The following is a 23,394-nucleotide window of genomic DNA, read 5'->3' as shown; positions in this document are numbered from 1 at the left end:
ACAAGACTTTTTTTTTGAGAGGGACAAGATTTTGTTGTATTCGTCATATTGGGCTTGAGCTAGGCCTAGGCCAGATGTGAGAAAGTAAAGCCCAAGCCCAAGTCCGGCCCATAGTTCTACTAGACAGGCCATGGACAAGTCTACGCAAACGTACTTTGTTTTGTTAGGATCCTCCTCTCTCCCTCTCTAACGAAAAGAAGAAGAAGAAGAAATAAACGTTATGGGAACTCACCAAAGCCAAAGCGTATCCATGGCGGCTCTTGCCATTGGCCTCCTGAGCAGTTTGATCTGCTCGAGTAATTTACCCACAGTATTGTTTAGTCACGCTATCAAGTACACTAATGGCTTGTTGCCTGTCCATCAGATGAAATAAAGGTACCTTTTATTCTCATTCCTTTCTCCCCGTTTTTTTCTCTCGGTGGGCAGCAGACAGCACGCATGCAAACCATACTCTCTCTTCACTTGAAGGACCACAAGGACCACAGTGCATTTTGCCTCTTTGCAATGCACCACTGTTCCCTTTCTGAGTTGGAACTCCACTTTCAGAAATAAACAAGGAAAATGTAGTACTGCTGCATCACAGTTCATTGGTTAAACTGATTGGAGCATCACTTATCATTGGAGGGAGTATCTTTAACAGACTTAAGAAATCTGTGCAGTCCACCAACAATAATACAGTTACTTAGTTATGGTTCAGAGGCTTCATCAGATCAGATTCAGATCAATCATGTATTATTGTTAACTTGTTCTTCAGGTCCTGTAGCAAAGATCAAACTTGGTTAAACGGATTGCATACCTTTTCATGAGCCTACTAACATACAGGGTATCGTGGTTGACACATTACCAATAAAAGAAAATTTAACGTCATTTAGAAGCAGTTAAACTTGAATGGATAAAGTGTATTTCTTGCAAAGTCTGCCATCTGCATATGTTCTTGCAAATTAAAAGTAAAGCTAGTAGCAAAAATGGTAGAGTTACTAGCTGCTACGCCAAGCTAATCAGCATAATTAATTGGGTGGAATCGGACGCGCGTTGGCTAGCTACCTTCTTTAGGCAATTGCTGGTAGAAAGGTTTGGTTAAATAGGCCTGGCTTTGTGGGGATTAACAGCCGCAACTTTAGACTTTCACCACATCGCAAATTATCGCAAGTGGAAGCTGGAAATACGTTCAGCTTCTGAAGATAAGTGCATGCATGAACACAGCTTCAATCAATCAGAGTCTGCGCCCGGCTGCTAAAGAAAGCGAGGCGTGCCGAATCTCTGTCGAGCGTTTGGGCGGAACTGAAGCACGCCACGACGGCCACGTAGCCCTAGTGCGGTAGTGCCCAGCTTGCCGGCCGGCCGGCCGGCCCTAATTGCTATCTGAATGGAGTAGCGACCGGTGTGTGTCAGTCAAGACATCTGAGTCATCTGACACTAGCACCTGCTGATCCAAATTAAACTTGGCGTAAATTTTAATCTGCAACCTCGTACTGTCGAGTGCAACAAAACTATGCGGTTGGCAAGGCAATGAAGTTTCCTGAAGGTACTACTACCCACTGATGTCAAGTTTACAACCTCTGAAACACCAGTATTATCTGCTCAAGAAAGTTCTCTGTTTCCGGCTGATCATGAACATGTATAAAAGAAGGCTGTGCTCTTTCATGAAAAGAAGTTAGCAAGGGCTTAAAAAATCCATATCTAATTGACTAGTTGCATCTCTACCCCCACTACTTCTACAAAACCCTACTCTCTCACTCCCCTTCCTTTCTTCCACCTAGCTCCAGTTGCTAACACGAGCACATTGTACCAAATGGAGCTGAACACCAGAAGCAAGCAGTCTAGCAACACCAAGGGCAAGGCCAAAGCCATGGCCAAGATCGTGGAAGAGGAGGAGGAAACTGAAGATTTCTTCAGCTCAAGCGGTTGTGGGTGCTTCCTCTGCGCCATCAAACAGCCGGACGCCCGGCTCCGCCGCGCCAGCCTTGCCGATTTCTTCAGGGAGTTGCCATACTGCGAGGATGACGGCAGTAACGGCCAGTCATGTGCCGCGGCAGTTGGCGCCGTGTGGCGCGCGGCCATGGCGGCGCCCGACGACCCGGAGCTCCCCTCGCTCGGCGCGATCCGGTGCATGTCCCTTCTCCTCGCCCGCGCGCTCACCGACGCGGCGTGGTGCGGCCGCGGCGACAACGTGTACGTGCCGTACTACGCCGCCCACGTCATCGGCTCGTACACCATCCGCTCCTCCGCGCACGCCGAGCTGGCCGTCGCGGCGGGGGCCGTGCGGCCCCTGATGGCCCTCCTCGGCGGCACCATGACGTGGGTCGAGCAGCGCGCTGCCGCGCGCGCCTTGGGACACCTCGCCAGCTACGACGCCACGTTCCCGGCCGTCGCGCGGCACGCCGCCGAGGCGGTGCCGCTCGCCGTGCGCGCTGCGTCCACCTGCATCGCTGACGTCTACGCGAACTTCGTCGCGCTGGCACCGATCAGGCGGCCAAAGTACCAGCGCGACCTCATGGCTTGCGGGCTCGGCGGCGGCGCCGACGCCGAGGACAGGAAGGCAGAGGAGTGGGCGAGCCAGCTCCAGTGCTGGTCGCTCTACTTCCTGAGCTGCCTCGCCTCCAGGGACCTGTCATCTCATGCCATGATATGCCAGGACGCCGTGTTCTTGCGCGAGCTGTCCCGGATGTGGGGCGGCCTGGCGAACGGCGACTCGCCCGCTGGCGTCGGGCTGCTGCGGCTTCTCTGCAGGAGCCCAGTCGGCCGCGCCGCCATCGCGGCGTGCCGCGATGCGCTCTCCAGTCTCTGTGACCTCGCGCGTTCATCCGACGACTGGCAGTACATGGCCGTAGATTGCTTGCTCCTCCTCCTCGACAACCGCGACACATGGCACGCCGTTGCTGATGCCACGGCGGCGTGCCTCATTGACTTGGTCGATCTCCGGCACCTCGGTCCAAGGCGACGACTCGGCGATGCCATTGCAACTGCACTGCTTCGTGATGATGACCATGTCGGTGGCCGCGAACTAGGCGTGGAAGCAAAGGAAGCGATGGGCAGCTTGAGAGAGCTGAAGCAAGAGAGGAAGGAGATAGAGGAAGCAATGCCTAGCGATGAGCTGCAGAAGAGAGAGATCTTAGCCAAGGAGAAGAAGAGGGAGGGCAACGACAGCTTCTTGCACGGCGACGTGGACAAGGCCATTGATCTGTACACCGAAGCCTTGGAGCTGTGTCCCCTGAGCAGGAGGAGGGAGCGGCTGGTGCTGCACAGCAACCTCGCGCAGTGCCGGCTCGCGCGGCGCGAGGCCGACGCGGCGGTGAGCGACGCGACGCGCGCGCTCGCGCTGGCGCGGCCGGCGAACGCGCACGCCAGAAGCCTGTGGCGCCGCGCGCAGGCGTACGACATGAAGGGCATGGCCAGGGAGAGCCTCCTTGACTGCCTGGCCTTCGCCGGCGCGTGGCTCGACCGCCGGAGGCACCCGCGGAGGGCGGCGCGTGGCGCGAACCCGAAGCTGCCGTACTGCGTCGCGAGGATGATCAGCAAGCAGATGAGCGTGACAGGGCTGTTCGCCGGCGTGACGATGAACGGCAACAAGGTAGGGGGTGATGATTGCATGCCACGGTGCAGCGCGAATGACGACGGGGACGACGAGGACGACGAAGATGATGATCGCGATGATGACGATGAAAGCGAGGAGGAATTTGCTGGCAACGCTGGGTTGAAGATCTGCAAGTCAGGTTAATTAGCGATGAAATTAAATTGTGTGACAACATATGTTTCTTGAATTGATCAATAGCATTGATCATGAAATGGCTTCTTGATTCAGGAAGGGAGTTGCCAATTGTCACGGGAGATGCTTGGAGAAGATTAGCCCGGATGACATAAAACTGCAAACCTTTTGTTATCTCATGACCCGTTTAAGCTAGCTAGCTCACTGATGATAAATGCAGCGAAAGTAGGGCTTCACCACGCCTTGTCAGATAGAGTCTCCGGTCGGTGCAATGGCTAATCTTTGATACGCTGGGTCGTTTCTGTTTTTGTATTTGTAGGCTCACTTGTTTGATGTTGATCATGATCATGAGCTATTGGCTTCTTCATTTATGATCATTTCAAGCGGCAGTTTACATTTCTTGACGATTTGCGATCCCATGATTCGTGTAATATACACTTAATTATAATTTTATTTTAATTTCTCAACCTAAATGTCTACAGAAATCTTCCTAGATTTCTATAGACAAAATCTGTTGATCTAATTGATGGATGGTTAAAGTGTTAGACAATCCTTCCTAGGAAGAGAGGGGGAGAGGCTATGAAACAACCGGATTCCCGAATCGAAGAATCCGACTCCCTGTATCATCGTGATAGTCCCTGGATCAAACGCTATCACATACAGAACTCATTTCAGACATAATATTACAGTCATACTCATTATAATGTCAAACACGGATTTAATTATTACATAAATCCAAAAGATCTGTAGTACGGAATTTATTACAAGCCTCTCGGCTAGATCGAACAAGCAGAAGGCGCAAAACGGTAGCTAGGTCTTCGGCCGTTCGTCATCTTCGGGGACCTCCTCCACAGGCGACTTGAGCGTAGCTCGGGCCTCAGTCGTACCATCCGTCGTCGTTGGGGTCGAACTCCGAATTGGATCCTGCATCGTACCAGTCTATCCCCAAGGATTGGGATAGGTTCACGTCACCATCTGAATGCAAGCATTATCGTGGTCTATACTACGGATATAACAGAGTTCAAGAGGTAAAGCTGGGGTTTCCCTATGCATGCAACATATATATATGTATAAGTATACACATCTCCTTTCAATCTTGACTCGGGCTCTTCCGGCATCCCGGACTCCCGGTCAACACACACCCTCCAAACCACCAAGTCGATGCGAGGACTCCCTCTCCTCGCATCTCAACTGCCCCCTGGCAAGAAGTTATTCTAGAGGGAGGTAGAAATTATGAGTAATACTAACTAATAAGAGCAACAGAGGAGTAGGGATGTCCATAACCGAGGACGCGGCTATATGTATAGTTTTCACCCTGCAGAGGTTGTACACCTGGACCCACTCGAATCGATACTAGCTGGAGATCAGCCGACTAGTATACGAAACACCGGTCTACTGAAATGGAACTAGGAGCCACGGCACCATCCGGCTTTCCCGGGTCTTGGGCGCATCCTTCCACGGGAGGTCGCCCCGGGACTGTGAAGCCTCCCATGCGTCTCGGGGGACGTGAGGTCAGCACCTCCCCCCCCACACTGATACTCGATCCTCCTACCGGCTTGGTACCGCGCTTGCTAACCCCGGACCGGGCCCACCCTCATAATGGGTAAGTGGTGTGCACGCTTAACAGATTCCCACAAGTCATAGTTACTCTCACCCGGTCCTTAATTGCCGAAGCGGGCATCTTCGTCAAAAGCGTATCCACCACGGTGGTCCGCGACTGCACCCTTAACGGGCGCCTCTAACACCTCAAACTCGTAACCAAAGTTGTACCCGCCACAGGTACACCGTAGGGTGTGCCAAGATACACACCCCAAGCCCTGGATCCACGATCGAGTTAGGTTGCCCACTCCCGGCTAAACCCTAATCACCAACTCCTGAAGTGAACCACTTCACACACGCCAAGACTATCCCCACACTTCCCACACCTACACATTTAAGGATTTACAAGGCATTTTATATAATAAACAAGTGAGATAGGTTGGCAAGGAGCAAGGTTCATGAAATAGGCCATGCAGGTTCATCTCGATACAAGTACACATATAGCGATAGTATAACTACAAGCAATGCCTAATGGGAATTCAAATCGTAGATGGGCGTGAACCTGGCGTCTCTTCGAAGTCCTCCTGGGCCTCCGGGTAGTCCTGGCCGTCGGTCAACTCCTCGTGGTCGGGTCCTATTCGTAAATACGAGTAAGAGTAGGGACCAAAGTGCAAATATGCACAAAACGCTACAAATAAGATCCAAATCACCACAATGCCTACTCTAACGGGTGGTTCATATTTATAGAAGAATTATGGAACTGGTTTCATAATTTTCGGAGGTCCGGTTGATTTATTATGAATTTTCTAAGGAAAAACCTATTTCTGGAATTAATAACAGAATTTCGGAAAAAAAAATCATTAAACAGAGACACGTGGCAGCACCCGGACATGCCACATGGCATGCTGACGTCAGCAGGGGGGTCCGGTTCTACTGACGTCAGCAGTGGACCCTGCTGACGTCAGCGTTGACCGGTCAATGTTGACCGGTCAACGGTCAAGGGTCAAGGGGGATCCATGGTCAACGGGTCCCACTGGTCAGCCTCGCTCTGAGGCTGACAGGTGTGCCCCTCAGGTCAGGCCGGATAGGGAAAAAGAAAAGATCTCGGTTTGGTTCTGGGTTGAAAGTAGTGATGGGCCGGCTCAAGGCCCAACGGCTCGGCTTAGGCTCACGGGGGCAGCTCGGCCTGCGGCTTAGCAGGCCAGCTCGGTTCCTCGGGCTGGCTGGCTCATCTTCGGGCTGGCTGTGTTCGTGGGCCGGCTTGGCTAGCTTCATTTCGCGGACTGGGTCTGCTTCTTCGCCTTCTGTTCCTCGCAGCCCGGCTGCTTCTGCTCCCTTTCATGCTGACAGGGCAGTCCCACGTGGCGGCCTCGGCGGGATCCGGTGTGGCGGGCCCGGATCTGGTGCAGCAGGTGGGCGTGCGTGTGTGCGTGTGGGCGCCGTGGCGCGCGTGCGAGTGTGGACGCTCGAAGGGTGCTCGAGGAAAGGTCTCAACGGCTTGGCCGCGACGCGAACGCGACGTCGCGGTCACGTCGCGGGGGTGGTTGCGCACGGCGAGGCCGTGGCGCGGGCATGGCGAGGCTAGGCGCTCGGGCTCGGAATGCTCAACAGAGACGCGGCGAGGCGGGGACCGGCTTGGCCTCGCGGCGCTGGTGTGCACTCACGCGCGCGGGTCCTGGCATCCCGGGACCGCGGCGTGGCCGTGTCGTGCGCAGGGCATCGGCATCCCGGGCCCGCGGCACGACGCGGCGGCGGTAAGGCGACGGCGGTAGCGGGAGAGGATTGCGGCGCGTCGGGCTCCTGCACAAGAAGGACGGCACGGCGGCGGGAAGGGAAGGGTGATCCTACGGCTGGCTACGGAGGTTTCCTCGGCGGCGCTAGGCTCCACGCCGGCAGCAGAGGGGTCAAGAGAAGGGCGGGCGGCGGTGTGGCTCACCGGCGAGGCTGAAGAAGAGGGCGCTCGGGGCAGCGGAGAGGCGAGGCCGGCGGGTCGGGGCCGTGCAGGAAGGGCTGCGGCGCTGATGTCGTCGTACGGGGCGCCGGCCTGGTGGAGCTCCGGTGGTGGCGTCGGTGGCGTCCTCCTCGCTCGGCTCCGGGTCCTCCTCCTCTTTGCACTGCACCTCCTCCTCCTTCTCTCTCTCTCTCGGGTGCGGCGGCGGCGGAAGGAAACAGGGGCGCGGGTGGCTAGGGTTTTTGGGCGGCGGCCGAGGGGTTCTTATGGGGCGTGGCCCTAGGGCTTGCGGCGCGGGCTTGGACACCGAGGGCGGCGATGCCCGGCGTCCGTGCCATGGCCACGCGGCGGGCATCAGGCGGCTGCAGCGTGGGGCTAGGGTTTTGCAGCGCGGGCGGCCGAGGCGCGGGGGAAAAGGGAGCGCGCGCGGGTGGTTGCGCTGCGCTGTCGCGGAGCGGAGACAGGCACGCGCGAGGTGACGTCGGCGAGCGCGGGCGCGGCGAAAAGAGGAGCGGCGGTTTCGCTATCCTGTCGCGAGGCGGGGGGGGGGGGGGTGCGGCGACGCGGGGCGGAGCGAGCCGGGAGAGGGAGCAGGCGGAGGAAGAAGGGAAAGCTGACGGGTGGGACCCGCCCGTCAGCTGCCCCGGGCGGAAGGAAGGCGAAGGGGTGCGATAGTTCGCGAAGTTGGGCTGGACCGGTGCTGCTGGGCCGTGTCATGCGGGCTGGCTCGCGGGGAAAGAAAGGGGGAAAGGGAAGGGTCAGCTGGGCTCGGGCTGCGTTGGCCGGTGGGCTGGTGGCCCATTAGGGGTGTTGGAGGAGAAGTTTCTGGATTTGAATTTGAATAGGCTTTTCAAATTCAAATCCCACACCATTGAATCAAACAAATTCGAAAATCCAATTCCAATAAAATGCATCAACCCCTCTAAACCAAGACCATTCACAAATTTTTTTAAATCTACAATTTTTGTTAAACAAATCTTATAAATGTTAACATGGGATGTTACAGGCTAGGTGCATATTGGTGATGGGCGATGATCAGGATTCTCCTAGAATGTTCCTTTCTTTTCTTTCATCATAATTCTTGAGAACATTGATTAATAAATTAAACAACATACTATAAAATATCGGTATCAACCTTATGCAGATTCCACTTCTTTCATACTTTTTTTCTCCAAACAGCAAGCTCAAATTATAACTGGAGTTATACACAGATCGGCATATTAATATAATACAAGTCATCAATTCAAAGTGGATAGAAAATAATGTGGTCGAAATACAAAGTTCAACAGAAAACACTTTAATTTCAACTATACTAGGTTTACAGTTCTATAAAATCTTTCCCCATTTGGAGTATGATTTTTTATGAACTTTGGATGAAACAAAACCATTACAATTGTATATATGACACTTTTATTGGAATATGACCCTTTATCTTCATATCTAACCTACATACCTTTCTACTTCACTGATAAACCTTAGTTCAATTAAGATTTAAAATTACATGATTTGGGCTGGACACCAAGTGATGCTGGCTGTGGAGGAACTTGGCAGGGAACACATCTGATGCCCCGGTGGAAAAGCTAGTTAATAAATTAGTTTCTTGCTTCCTTTAATTTCTCACCTCTGTACCAACTAGTATTGCATATAACCATTAAAGTTACAAATATCTAAATAAGTCTCATACCAGGATTTGACCTCTTGGTTAGTGGAGTCATGCATTTGATAAAATTCAGTGTGTAAACTGCATGGTAAACGCTATGCACTGACGCACTGTCCTGTTTGCATTGCATGATAGACTTGATTGGTCTCTGGTAAAAAAAAGTTATTGAAATTACAATAGCATGACTGGTGGATATACTCCATCATGATTAGCGCCTGTGGTGCGAAAAAAGTAAAAGAACTAGAGCGAGCATAACGAATAAATGATGAAGGAAAATCAATGGCTATATCTTGGAAAGAAGAAGAAGAGGAGGAGGAGGAGGAGGAGGAGGAGGAGGTTTAGTACAGTTCCTCTATGCCACTGAAAGTTCACCCGAAATGTCTATATTTCTCAGGAACTTTGAATTGTTCCTATGAAAGGAATAATTCCTTTGCGAGATGGGGTTTGCACAGTAAAGCAAGAAATGATAGAGCAAATAAAGAGGCCATCAACAGAAAAGGATGTGGAACGCTAGAACCATCCTCGTGACACGTACAGGTCCATATATCAGTCCTGCATCGGATCTCACTAATAATTGCTTTTCACAAAGAAGATGAGCAAAGTACATCAGTATGATAGCCTGCATCTCTGGTTTTCTCCTTTGTTTGCCTCAAATCTTTAGTATTTCTCATTCAGCTATGAATACTGTGATTGACAAACTGAGCTTTAGCACATGCAATTCCTAAGCAAACAATACTTATGTGTTGTAAAGTTACAAGCTTGCATATGTACATAATTGTGTGGCATGGTCATGGAGGACCACCTTAACACCCTAATTCATACCATCAATTGAGGCCGATTTGGCAATTCAATAAAAAAGCTTTTGGAACCATTGGGATCGCTTCACCTTTACTGAACATTTTTCTCGCCCCTAAAATGGCCTCATCCCTCTTCTTCCTAACGTTGTATTTCTACTTATTTTATTTTCTTGATAATATGCTTGGCATGATTTTTTTGTTAAGAAGACTGTGTCTCCAATTTATAAATCATTCTCAACTGAATCAACCAAACTACGTTAGTGTAAACTTTATTAGAACGTGGTGTTATAATAAGAGAGAAAGGTAGTATAGGGGGCGTACATTACCGAAATAAAATTGGAAGGAAAAAAGCTAACAGTTTACCTAACTATCTAACCTTTCTTCCCACAGCAAAGCGAAGAAAAAGATATAGCACAATAAAGGAGCAAAACAGGGTTCTCATCTAGTCATCTTCATCACAAATGATTGTCTAGTGTCAAATAATTTATTCCATACTGGTCCTGAATCCAATCTCATCTATACTACTTAATACTGAAATCAAGCACACTACACATGACATGAAGGACCGGGAATGGTGATAGACTGAGCCCTTGGATCCCTAGTTTTTTTTTTAAGGAAATGGATTCCTAGTTTTTGACTGAAACGTTTAGTCCAATCCCGGCCTCTCATTCATGCATCTTTTGAACGTTGTGATTTACAGAGCTTTGGCACATGCATGCAATTCATAAGCACACAATGCCTTCGTGTTGTAAAGTTACATACTTGAGGACCACATCGATCAATTCCAACCCCGTTAAGGCCCAACTAATCAATCACCATACGTACGTCTTGAGCTTGTTATCATACCTGCCGCTTGCACTTAACACTCCCATTCGAAAACCGAGTACTATATCATACATCAGGGCCGTACCACGAAAGCAGATGGATCGAAACAAACGGTTGCGAGAAATAGGAAAAGCAAGAACAGATCACGAAAGGGAGGAGGATCGTTAGATCGTCGTGCAGAAGCCGACAAGGGCGCATGATTAGGAGAGCTAATGAGTGCCGGTCATGCCCTGACACTCCTCACTCGATGATGAGATGGAGCTGAAGAATATTGCAGTGCAGCGATCGTACACGCAATTTGCACGTCGATCCATGCCCTAAGCAAAGCAAAAGCCGGCAGCGATGATTGGTTTTGCCAGGCGGTTATTTGGTACTAAAAGTGGCCATGCTTGCAGTTTAAAACTAGCGGCCGGTGTGCTTTGGGCGCGCACATGATGGCCCAATGCCCGTAGCCGCTTTCCGGATATAGAAGCGGCCAACTGGCCAACGACTCGGCCACTCAGGATGGGAAGGGGGAGCAACACGGCTACTTGGGACTGGATCTGGAGTGCCAGACTGCCAGGTCTCTGAACATTTTAATTCTAAGCATAGATAGATACAGATATTAAGCTTTTTTTTTCTGGAAAGAAAAGTTCAGAAACGAAGCACAAAGACCAAGACGGACTTCAGAATGATGCATCCTCCAGACGAGGTGCTGATCGTCATGGTGCTGTCGCCGCCCTGCAGCACGGCTTCAGCAGTCGGTCAGCTCCAACCCTGCTGCGTGAGGAGCTGAGGACATTTACAGTACGGACATCTCAACTTTTAATACTCTATCTTTTTAATTTCTAGAACTTTTTAATACTTTACACCATATAAGATGTTTCGTTACGGTGCGGTGCTGTGGGACTGTTAAATCCGCCGGCTTATGCCTCCGTTACGATCACTTGTGCACTGCGCGCCATATATATATTAGACAACGATACTGTGCGCGAAACAAGCCTGCCTCATGTGCTCATGTGCCCTGTCTTTTGTATCCAATAATAATATAAACGCCGGCACCTGGCACAATGATAGCTACACCACCAAGCATCGCACGACGCAAAACATATAGTACATTTCTAAAATCACAGGTACAACATGGAAGGGGCCATATACTCATGCGACTGTCCACCAATATGCCCGCAGATAAAACCAGCCACCCCCCAAAAAAAAAACACTCCAGGTCTCCAGCTTCAAAGAATTACACTTAACATCTCAAAAAAGGAATCATGCTACGGATCAAACACCTAGAGGAACAGCGAATATCTTTTTCTTAACATGAAACTGCAAATATCAACTTACAGCCAACAACACCGATACCTAATAGGTTTGATTTGTCTCAGCACATAGTAGTTCTCTTCCATTTGGAGGGAATACAGAACAGCCTTTTCTATTCCCCCGCCTACTGTCCTCAGTCAGAAAATCTAGCTATCAATGTTAACCTCATCGTCCTCAGTTGCTTCATCATCAAAGGCGGAGCTGTTTCCATTGGCAGATTCCATCTGCTTGGCACTGGATTTTGTGGACTTGCCGTTGGACTTGTTCTTTGTTGCTGGCTTTTTGCCCTTCTCAGACTGCTGCAACTCAAGCCCCTTCACGGACAGCCGTCGCTTCCGCTTTGAGTTTGGCCCTTCTGCTGGGTCTTCAGCAGTAGAGTTGTCCACTGCCATAGGAATAAAACCAAGAACATGATAGTCCATGAATGAAAGAGTTTAGCATTACACTGAAGGTAATACTTGAAACAACATGAAATGCTCAGGTTTTCAAGATTTCCTGCCGGCATGTGCTCTGGAGCTAGTAGTTCAACTTAGTCTACTTTGAATATGCTGTAACCTATAGTTTCGTTAGCACATTGTCATCATTTCACAGCATTCTGTGATCTAAACTGAACCAATTCAGTCAATTTTCAACATCCCTGCCGGCATGTGCTCTGGAGCTAGTAGTTCAACTTAGTCTACTTTGAATATGCTGTAACCTATAGTTTCGTTAGCACATTGTCATCATTTCACAACATTCTGTGATCTAAACTGAACCAATTCAGTCAATTTTCAACATGGAGGGTGAATGACTTAGTTTTCTTGGTATGGTGGTCTGCTAGTGTTTTATATGAATACAAATGAACCATACTGCTAGTAGAGTCCAATTGGAGAACAAATCATAAGCACAAGGACTATATAGCAACAGTTGGACAGAATGGAAACAACTGACACAAGATATGGCAAAAGGCAATAGATATACCTTCCATTGGGCTTGACGCCTGAGGAACAGCTTGACCATTCTGTACAGCATCCATTGAGGATGGTGAACCAGAATGGTTGCTATCCTCCAACTTTGATGAGCTTCCAAGGCATTTCTCTGGCAGCTCATCAGGAGCATCTGGGGAAGGAATTGCTGGCAAGAAGACAACCTCATCCACAGAATCCTCCACGTCACTGAACACTGCGTTCTTCTCATATGTCTCGATGTCAATTTCAGCATTCTCATCTATCACTACTTCCTCAGCCTACATAGGAGATTGAGTGAGAAAGTGTTCAAGTGCATACCATGAATAACAGTTAAAAATCCTTTAAAAAAAGAATAACAGTTAAAAAGACAAGTAGAGAAATTTTATTTCACCTCTTCTTCACGTGGGTTCAGATCAAACTCATCTTCTCGTTCAACATACTCTTCATTTTCTTCTAATTCTACAAAATCAGGAGCAAATGCACTCCAGTTCTCTACATGCTCCTTGGCCCAAATGTATACAAAGCCTGTTACAGATACTGTAGCAATTGTAGGTTCAACAGGATGCCAGGCAAGATCAATGAGAGCTTCCTTCGGGCCATCAAGGATCTTTACAAGTCGCCCTGTTTGGTCCCATATTTGCAACCTGTGCTCTCCTTTGTTTGCAGAAGCACCAACTATCCACTCACCATTACCACTGAAGCATGGTGTCTTCCACTGTATCTTTGTGATGGCATCTGAAAGCTCACAGGAAAGAATAAGGCAGCTTGCACCATTTGCTTTTAACTTATCATAGTGATTTCCATAGCCATTACTGTTGCTGCTTATGTTTCTAATCTCCTCTCCAGAACCTTTAACAGGCAGAATATTCTTGTAGACTCTAATGACCCGATCATTAGAATTCGTCAGAAGATATTGACCATCCCGGCTTAAAACAATATCCTTAACAACAGTTCCACCAGGGATGGGAATTACTGCATGTACCTGGATGGTTTTTGAATCTACAATTAAAATTTCTCCCTTAGAGTTGCCCACATATATCAGATCCCCATGCTTATCAAACGTTGCAGCTGTTGGTGTAAAAGGTGGGGTACCATCCGCGAATTTATTACGGGGATTAGGTGCAGGTGGGTTACCATTCTCAGATACAGAAACAGGGAGGACCGTGGTACTTCCAGTATTCAAATCAACAAGAAGAGGTGCAGAAGACAGAGGACATGCCAAACAAATAGATGGGGTTGGAGAACCAGGTTGAAGACTGGCACGCAATGGAGTCTGCTGGAGAGTTATGCGGGCAATCTTTTCCCCAGTTGGCACATCCCAAATTGTCAATGACTTGTCAGTAGCAGAGGCAAGCAAACGGTGGCCATACCTGGACCAGGATACGCTTGTTATAGGTGCAGTGCAATCTTTATCACGAAATTCTCTTGCAAGCCCCCTTGTTTCAAAGTCCCAGATAACACAGCTACCATTTGAGCATCCAGCTGGAAATATGTAACAGACATTGTTATTGTATTGACCATTGAAAACAATTTCACAGCTGAAAGATATTCTAGATCATCCAACAATTTAACAGTGCATTACATAAATAATGTTGACATTCATATATGTCACAAGTTACAGGCATGCAGCACCAACTTCATATGGAAGTAAGATTATAAACTATACAGTTAACGAAGCTTCTAACTTGACGAATGTACACAGCATTCCCTTTTCATACCACTACTCAGGATCACAGTATTGCAATAGCAATCAAAACCTGTACAGGGTAAATGCCTCTCCATTTTCTCTCATTTCCATGCAGAAGTGAACCACAGAAAACTAAAGGCACATACAAAAGACAAGGTGCCTTGCTAGTTTAACACAGATTCTTCACTCCAATTCTCTAACACCCATCAACAGAACCCAATATCCAGGACACTGTATATCCCATGTATATTCTTCTGTCTTGGTGCACATGATAAAAGTTACAGTAATTGCACTATGAGAAAACTATGAGTAAAAGATTAAAAGAAACAGTTTGTCCTGAATTAAATGTTTACAGGTCGTGGATCACCAAATAGGAGTGTAAATGTTCCACATGGACAGGAAAATAAAATATTGGTGATCTTTTCATGCATAGTATCAGCAGAGCCACTAATTGCATAAGTGGCAGGCAATCCCACTAGCACTGCCGGTAAAACAGACTGATTGAACAGGCAACGATGAGAGCAATGAGAGAAAAGAAATGGCTTCACTGGACTATATAAGAAGTTTAATCCTTGTTAACCAAAAAAATCTTGAGACCAGCATGTTTTATATGAATAGTTATGAACTAGGAAGATAGTTACACAAAACAGTCACTTGAATATACTTGTAGAGGAACAAGCTCAGATAATTACCGGCAAGAAGTGTTCCTGTACGGTTAAACGCAATACATTTCATAGTACCATGATGCAAGTACTCCTCGATTGTCTCGGGAAATTCCCCCTGATATGGATCTACAAGAATACAAAGCATAGAGCACTTCAGTATCTCAAAAGATAACTTTAAAAATTTCTTCTCAACATAAAAATCTAAGAACATAATATATGCTGAAGCATTTCCCAGATAGCAGGCATGGGTTAAGTTATTTCTGTGATAAAATAAGGGAAAATTAGGTTCAATGACATACAAAGATGGGGCCATTTATACAATATTAGACATTTTCCATCCAACGACCATCTTCTCCATTGCAATGATGCTCCATCTTTCATCTGTAGTCTCTCCATGTTTCTGGCGCACACCCCAGCACCCCCAACACCTGTGCCTGAATCCTATGCGTCGTAGCCCACCTCTACTTGAAGCCATGGCGTGGCCTCTGCCAGAAGCTGTCAGACCCAGCATAGCGCCACCTGATGCCACCGCACACCACATGGAGCATGCCTCTGCCTAAAGCCGGCATGGACAGAGCCAATTTCAGAACTTGCTTTGCTCAAATCGGAAGAACCTGCCTAAATTGCCTCCCTCAATTAACTACAGCAATCAAGCTCCACCCTGCCAAATTGCATTCACGCTGCAGATCTGAGCTGATCGATTCCTCCCTACCCAAAATAGAGAAAGAAGCTAGCAAATTGCATATTGAGCAACCCACCACCTGGCCTTGCAAGCAAATCGCAGCAACAGCAAGGGGTGGATTGGGTTGGGAAAAAAGCAGAGATTTGGTTTCATTTCTCCCTAACCAAGAAAAGAACAATCTAATCCAATGCCAAGATAGATCTGCACTTCCAGTACCAGCAGAGGATAAGACGGGCAGCGACAAGAAGAGACATGGATGGGAGGAGAGCACCATGAAGTAGGCATGACGCCGTGTCCAGACAGACCTTCGGAGTCGCAACCTGGTGACCCTGAGGAGCCGCGTCCTGGTGACGCTGACATGTCGCAGTCACGGCTATCAGCAAAACTTTTTGCTATCAGACTTTAGCTTCTTTTTACTCAGTCGAATGTCACCCAAATAAAATGGCAAGATGACACCAAGAGGCTTGGTTGATGGAAAAGGTAACTGACTGGCATATTTCAAAATGGCCCAGAATTTCGTTGATATCAAAGTGAACCAAGACTGTCTGATGGTATATTTCTAAAATTGCAATCTTTCTATGTCACAGATCAATTTTTCCCTGAATAAAATGTTTCAGACACTCTACGCAGATTAATGATTACTAGAAGACACTCTACGCACATTAATGTAACCTATCATCGAAATTAAAAATTCACTAGCTGGCAACGCAAATGGCATAATGCACTGATTCTGCAGGAATTTTTTTTGGCTAACAATTCCTAGCCTCCAATCAAAACTGCCAATTTCTATAATCCACCTGCAGACAGATGAAAAGCAAGATCTACAGAAGAACAAAATTTACATGTGCTCATCCAAGCAAAGTAATGCAATCTAAAACCCTGTTTGAAACCCTAGATAGCACTTTATTTTGGTGCCACCAGAACACCCAAACCGACCTAAAGTAATCGCCACAAACAAATAATCACTCATGTTACCACCAAACTACCAACATTCTGGGGTAAGCCATTGGGTTAACCACACATCGAAGCCCCAAGCTTTTCAAGTCCCAGATCACCTGTAAGGGAAGAAATACTAGGTCGAGGGCTCGAGGCAGACCCGTCCTAATCTCCACATCACCGTCCTCCCCCTGAAACCCTATATGTCGACCTCGAATTGGCGCTACAGCCCGAATCCGCAGCACACCCGAGCAGAATCCACCGAAATTCGACCGAATCAACGCGTTCCCAACCGATCCAGCAAAAAATCCCCCACGCAGTTCCGAGAGAGAGAGACAGAGAGAGAGAGAGAGAACACGGGAATCGCAACGAGAACTCACCGACTACAGGCGCGTTCATCGCGCAGCCTCCGCCGCCGCCTCCTCGGCGCGACGATACCCTCGCAAACGGGGGTCGAATGAAGAGACCGGCACAAATGGGAACCCCACGCGCCCGCCCGCCGCGCTACGCCCTTGCCCTCCTTGTCTACACGATGCGAGTGCAGAGGAACGGGAAGCGCGGGGCGGGAACACGCGGGTGGCGCTGCCCCTCCTGAAGCCCTAGAAAAAATACTCGCCGGGAGCGGGAGGGGGCGACGAGCCGAGGAGCTGCGAGCAATTTGAAGCGGAAGTGCAAGTTCGGGCAAGTGAGAGGGAGACGGCGCGCGCGTACAAGAGGAGGTCCGTGTTTTTTTTTTTTTTGAGAGAGAGAGAGGAACACGGCACGCAGCAAATATGCTGACGTGTATTACACGCATACATGTCCGTTCAAGGTACGAACCGTGTTATCGTCGCAAGGCCTTGAGGCTTGAGTTTCCTATGCACATATAAGTTGGAGGGACGAAACAAATTATTTCATATTTTTATATAGAGGGAACGATACACTACATATCTTGCACGAATTTCTGCAGCGGAAGCAGCATTGATCAGGACTGCAACATCAAGCTTTACATATCATCCGGAAAATTAGGTCTGCTCAGTCCCAGAAGGAAATTGGGGCAGCTGGGTAATCAGGCAATGCCATTATGTTAATAGTGCTGTTCACATCACCATAATCATCTCCACAAACGGGGAAGGAATAATAAATCTATCTACCGCGTGTACCCTCAAATATGAGAGCGCCGGTGCCTTAGTCCATCCTAAGGGAGAAGCCTACTACCAGACATCCCATAAATACAATACAAGGGATATGGATATAAAGACTTCTCTGGAGCCAATACAAATGGGCAGCGGTACAATCTTTTTACATGGAGGAGCAGCTTTCTTCGGGTGTGATCCACTATTCCAGTCCATCATGGTTGGCGAATGACAATGTTGAAACACTCATGACCTCTTTGGCGTTGATGAGCAGAGGCGAGAATACATCGAAGTATTTCGCACAATAAGGTAGATGATGAATGCAAGGTAAACAACCAGCACAACGCACAAGCTTGAGCGAAGCACTGCACCCCGAATATCAGTAATGTAGAATGACACTATAAGATATCCATTGATAAGCATCAGAAAGACCGTAACAATCCAGGTAATCACCTGTGAGCGCAAAAAGAGTTAATATAGCAAAGTAGGCTGGCCAGTGTTTCTACTTGTGTAAAGGAGCCTCATGCCATCAAACATAACAGCAGGTTAAATAGTCTCCAATTGCTTGTGAGCTAGGCGAACCGTATTGAACAGGGTATATATAGATGCATGGAAGCAGAATGATATATGTGAGACTTGCCATGCCCAAAGGTAAGTTCTATGGCAGAAAACATTGAAGAATCATGTTTTTTAGAAAAATGGGCAAACAAGAATCATGTTAAGACGTCTCAATCAATAACACATAATTAAGATCAGCAACTGAAGCTAGGCATCCTTCTCTGAAGGAAAAGTAAGGACTCCATCAGCTTTTTAGTTCTTTAGGATATTGAATAAAACAGGGAAGTGAAATAACAGGATCATGGTCTCAATGCAGCAATAGTCAATTGCCTATTAACTCTCTTTAAACACGATTTAATATAAACAAAACTAAAAGAAAAAACTTACTTTGGTGATGGGACCAACTACGAATGACCCCATAACTTGTTCCTTTGAAACAAGGGTGATGAGAGGAATTAGTGCAAATGGAATCTGTATGGACTGAAGAACATTGAGTGCTTCATTCAGAACATCCATCGTAGGATCTTCTGTATCAAAAAATAGAGCCACAATCATAGTTGGAATAATGGCGAAACTTCGTGTAATCATTGCTCGTAGCCACTTCTTCAATCGAAGATTAAGGAAACCTCCCATAACAAATTGGCCTGCGTATGTGCCAGTAATTGTGCTACTCTGTCCAGATGCTAACAGTCCAATAGCCCAGATATAGAGGATGGGAAAGAATGCAGTTCCATACTTTTCCTGTAAGTACTGCCCAGCATTCTCAAGACCAATATTACCAGCCTGTTCAGTCCCATAAAATCCTTTGGCAAAAACCGTTGTGACACAGATATTAATAAAGAAGGAAACAATGAGTGCAAGAATTGACTCAATGTTGTAGTAGTAGACTGCTTCTTGAACACGGGATTTCTTGTTTGTGTCAATCTTCCTGGATTGCACTAGTGCTGAATGCAAGAAAACATTGTGAGGCATGATGATGCAGCCCACAATTCCAACCGCCTGCTTAATTGTCTTTGAGCTCAACCTTGGAACCACCAAACCTGCATAAGTAATCGAATGAGTAAATTCTGCTTCTCAAGGATACAGCAGAAAAAAAAGGATTTTGCCCAAACGTTAGAGTGAGAGTTACCAATCAGAAGTTCCTTTCCACTAGGCTTCGTTTCACCAAACATAACCGCAAATGACAGAGCCATGGTTGCAATTAATACAGCAAAAAATGCTTCCAGTTTTCTCACACCATAATTCTCCAGGAAGAGAAAGATGAAGCTGTCATCAGGACAAGTGTCATATGAGTCACATGTATACATCTACCAGTTTTGCTGAATAGTTCTTAACCATAGAGAGAGATAGAGAAGGGGGGAGTGGTTAGCAACACACAAATGACGTGTTAGTCAATATCAGATAAGCATCGAGTAACAGACAAAAGAACTGTTGTCATTTCATCATTGGGAGACAATCTATTTAGCAGATTTCTTTAAAATATTATTTAATCCTTTACGTTACTTTCATGGTTACCAATTTCATCATCTAAAAGCGCCTAACCTTGTTTAGCAACCAATAATGCACAACAGAGAGGTTTGACCAGGGGAGCAGATAGGCAGCAAGTAGTAATGTACGGATAGCAGACAAGGATATGCCCTTAGTTAATCAATAATCCCTGAACATGGGTACAAGTCTTTAACTTATGAGAAAAAAGAAGTATTAAACAAACCAATAGTATCTTCTGACCCAGATGAGGTTTAAAATGAAGAAATTGCAACCACCGTTAGCAAATAGCTCGCAGGAATCATGCTGCCATCGACTAAACCAACATATGAAGCATGCTGTAAAAAAGAGATCAAGCATAGGACGCAAACAGCAACAATTTCAGGACGCAACCTAATTTAATCAGCAAGCAGCAGATAAGCATCTCCAGAAGCTACACCAAAACTCAACCAGGTGCGTCAACTAGCTGATCCTGATCGGGAAGCAGATTGAAAGTAGCAAAACTGCAATTCTTAATCCAAGGGATGATTTTATATGGATCTTTTCTGCATCCCAAAACAGTGCGAGTGCATTCAGGAGAGCAAAAGCCATTATCCCATGGTAACATACTAATTGAACAGAGAGAACCACAAACGATGCCCAAAGCACTAAAGTTGAGCAACAAAGCAACACCAGGAAGACAACAAGAGGAATGATCCCACTCGAAATCGATTGACTCTAATAAGCACACCACACCAAAGAACGCGGGCTTTATTACCTAACATAGACGGGACCAAAAGAATCCAAGGCAGAGATCGGATGACACATCACAGAAGGAAAAAGGTAAAAACAATGGACAGATCGTGCGAAGAGGAGGCATCAACAATCCTAAGACGCCATCCGTTCATGTCCAACATAAGAAAGCAATTATTATACTCGCTGCATCAACCCAGCAAAAGAACGCACCAATTTAAAAAAAAATAACAAAAGTTATTATGACTTCAGTTCAGGTCTTCAGGAGAAGAACAGTGACTAGCAAAGCATTATGTAAGAAATAATTTTCTTATCCCCGTGCAGTCAACAGAATCCACAAGCTTTCTCGTGAATTTTGCTGATAAAAGCCCCGAAATAGGTAGAAATCAAGCCAGTTCATTCAATCAATAATGAACTAAGGAGCGTAAGCAATTTACCAATCGAGCGCGGTGATGACGACGCCGCCCCAGAGCGGCACAGTGCCCCCCGACAGGATCTTGATGGCAATCGCGCTGCCTATCACCTCCTGTATGTCGGCGCCGACGAGCGCAAGCTCGGTCATGGCCCAGAGCGCGCGCGTGGCCCAGGGCGGGTACTCCTCGCGGCAGAGCTCGGCGAGGTGCTTCCCCGTGGCCACCCCGAGCCGCGCGGAGAGCAGCTGTATCAGGGCGCCCATGACCGTCGCCCATAGGAGCAGCCACAGCAGCTGGTACCCCGCGGCGGCGCCCGCCTGCAGGTCCCCCTCCAGGTTTCCTGGGTCCAGGAACGCGATGCACATGAGGAAGCCCGGGCCCGTGAAGCGCCAGAGCTTCCGCCACGAGAAGGGCGGGCGCGACGGCGCGCCGCCGCCGTCGGCTTCGGCGTCGGAGTCCGAGATGGAGATGGAGACCTTATCGTCGGAATCGTAGGCGCGCTCCTCGTACTCGTCGTGCGAGTCTGAGGAGGCGGCGGCGGCGGAATCCCCGCCCCCGCCGGGGAGGAGGCTCTCGGCGAGGTCGCGGGACGCCATGGGGGTGATGCGCGTGTGGGCGAGTGGAGGGGTGCAGGGGTTGGGCGAGTGGGAGGATGGGGCCGGGAGTTATGCTGCGGGAATCATGATTGGTTTGATGGTTTCTTCGAGAATTTATACTGATTTTTGGGCCAATATTTATACTCTAGTGGTTTATCTTTATCTGCCACTGCGCACTGCCTATGGCAGTTTATTTTACAATAATCTGTATTTTCATCCATTTGATTTTTTTAACAGATGTAGAAGCAGTCCAAAATAATAGGCCATAAGTCTTTTTTAGTTATACTTTTAACCATCATTTCTCTTATAATATCCATCAGTTGCTACCTAAACAATAACATATCAAAAGATTTATGAAACACGTAAGCACGTATATAATTTGACTTATTGTTAGTACAAAATTTGTGAACTTTGACTTTTCAAATTCTAACACGTTTACTAATTTCGAATGGAGGCAGCAGCGGTTTGTTTTTATTCGCCAACAGTAGATTGACTGTTTAATTGACCACTATACTTTTTTAAGAAAATACGGTACTCGCATAAAATCTCAAATAATTATATATACAAGAACTACGAAAAACAATATTTTATAGGGAAGCAAGAAACATCGATTCATTTGTTGGCACTAAACACGCAACAATGATTCGGTGCGGACCTTAGAGCCTGGCTGGCTCCGACTCTTGCACCTAGCACGTAGGAGCTGGAGCCGGAGAAGCTCGTGGCTCCACCGGCTTCTTGTATTTTGTAGGAGGGAAGGAGATGAGAGAAAAAAATAGTTTTCATTTGTTTCGGTCTTGGAGAATTTTGATGTTTGATGTTTGATAGAGCTTCTCCTGCAGCTGGCTTTGGAGCCGGTGCTTGAGCCTTGCCAAAAGAGGCTCGTCGTCTGGCTGAATCAAAGGGCTTATTCAATGGTGTAGGCATTTTTCGATTAAGGACGATTCCAACCTCAGCATTCACAGGTTTAATGCTCACGACCAACTGTGAACGCTTTGTGCCTTATTTTTTTATATAATGAATCTATGTTTTTTTTGTACCATTGGTTTTGTACTAGACTGTCATCGCATCGTACTTGCACCGAATATTGCAGCACCGAGCAATGCCCCACCCTGCCAGTTGTTCGGAAAGAATGCCTCACCCTGTTCCTGCTGACACCAGAGCTTTGCAAGGACTTCACAATTTAAAAGTTCAACATAGCAACTCCTCCTATTTTAATGCACTAAAAAACCTTTGGATGAGGAGGAATCTGGACTAGAAAATGCAGCAGACTTCTGATTTTAAGTTTAGAAAACCCTTCAAATGCTTTTCGGCGATGTGCAATCTGGAATGGCTGCTAGGTTAGCCTCGGCCAACTTGAAACGCTTCTATCTTACTCTACTTGGCAGGATAGCGATCACTTTTTCCTCTCAAAAGCAAAAGCAAAACAGAACAGAACCGAACCGAGACCTCTCCTTTTTCTTGTCTCGACGATCTTTCTCCCCCGTTTTCTCGACGTGCAGTGCAGTGCGATCGGAGTCGGCATCAGCAACTTTGTGCGTAGAGTGGAAGCGATGGCGCAGTCGCAGAGCGTGTGCCGGGCTCCGTCACTTTGGACGCACACATTTGTGCTTGTTCGTCGTAGCGCTTGTGCTGCTGCGCGGAATCGGCTTTCCCGTCGAGACGACGACGCGTTTCCACGCAAAAAGACCAAAGGGTATCGTCGCGCGGAGAGTCGAAGACGCATAAAGCCGGTGCCCGCGTCCGGCCGGCGGCGACCCGAGCGCCGCCGCGCGCGGCCGATCATCGGACTCGTATCCGAGGA

The 23,394-nt window shown here is 47.6% G+C and overlaps 4 protein-coding genes across 5 annotated transcripts; 2 read left to right on the top strand and 2 right to left on the bottom strand.

Annotated features, from left to right (window-relative positions):
* The first annotated feature begins 1,792 nt into the window (after positions 1 to 1,792).
* Positions 1,793 to 3,383, top strand: LOC112873387. Its single transcript, XM_025936352.1, has 2 exons — positions 1,793 to 3,327; positions 3,371 to 3,383. The coding sequence occupies exons 1-2, from the start codon at positions 1,793 to 1,795 to the stop codon at positions 3,381 to 3,383; spliced, it is 1,548 nt and encodes a 515-aa protein (XP_025792137.1).
* Positions 3,384 to 3,386: 3 nt separating this feature from the next.
* Positions 3,387 to 4,173, top strand: LOC112877782. 2 transcript variants are annotated; one of them, XM_025942147.1, is made up of 2 exons: positions 3,387 to 3,708; positions 3,803 to 4,173. In XM_025942147.1, the coding sequence occupies exons 1-2, from the start codon at positions 3,389 to 3,391 to the stop codon at positions 3,900 to 3,902; spliced, it is 420 nt and encodes a 139-aa protein (XP_025797932.1). In that variant the 5' UTR covers positions 3,387 to 3,388; the 3' UTR covers positions 3,903 to 4,173. The 2 variants fall into 2 exon arrangements, with proteins under 2 accessions (XP_025797932.1, XP_025797933.1); XM_025942148.1 differs by having other exon boundaries at positions 3,387 to 3,713.
* A 7,492-nt stretch (positions 4,174 to 11,665) lies between these two features.
* LOC112872638 (protein RBL-like) lies at positions 11,666 to 17,388 on the bottom strand. Its single transcript, XM_025935703.1, has 5 exons — positions 17,075 to 17,388; positions 15,104 to 15,202; positions 13,116 to 14,206; positions 12,738 to 13,002; positions 11,666 to 12,162 (listed from the first exon to the last, which is right to left on the bottom strand). The coding sequence occupies exons 1-5, from the start codon at positions 17,091 to 17,093 to the stop codon at positions 11,924 to 11,926; spliced, it is 1,713 nt and encodes a 570-aa protein (XP_025791488.1). The 5' UTR covers positions 17,094 to 17,388; the 3' UTR covers positions 11,666 to 11,923.
* Positions 17,389 to 17,705: 317 nt separating this feature from the next.
* LOC112872639 (metal transporter Nramp2) lies at positions 17,706 to 21,678 on the bottom strand. The gene is made up of 4 exons (XM_025935704.1): positions 21,022 to 21,678; positions 19,497 to 19,633; positions 18,755 to 19,407; positions 17,706 to 18,262 (listed from the first exon to the last, which is right to left on the bottom strand). Exons 1-4 carry the CDS (start codon positions 21,591 to 21,593, stop codon positions 18,056 to 18,058), a joined length of 1,569 nt encoding a protein of 522 aa, XP_025791489.1. The 5' UTR covers positions 21,594 to 21,678; the 3' UTR covers positions 17,706 to 18,055.
* Positions 21,679 to 23,394: the final 1,716 nt, after the last annotated feature.

The sequence above is a fragment of the Panicum hallii genome, chromosome 9 (assembly GCF_002211085.1).
Source record: "Panicum hallii strain FIL2 chromosome 9, PHallii_v3.1, whole genome shotgun sequence".
Taxonomy (NCBI): Eukaryota; Viridiplantae; Streptophyta; class Magnoliopsida; order Poales; family Poaceae; genus Panicum; species Panicum hallii.
This window is presented reverse-complemented; position numbering and strand designations above follow the sequence as displayed.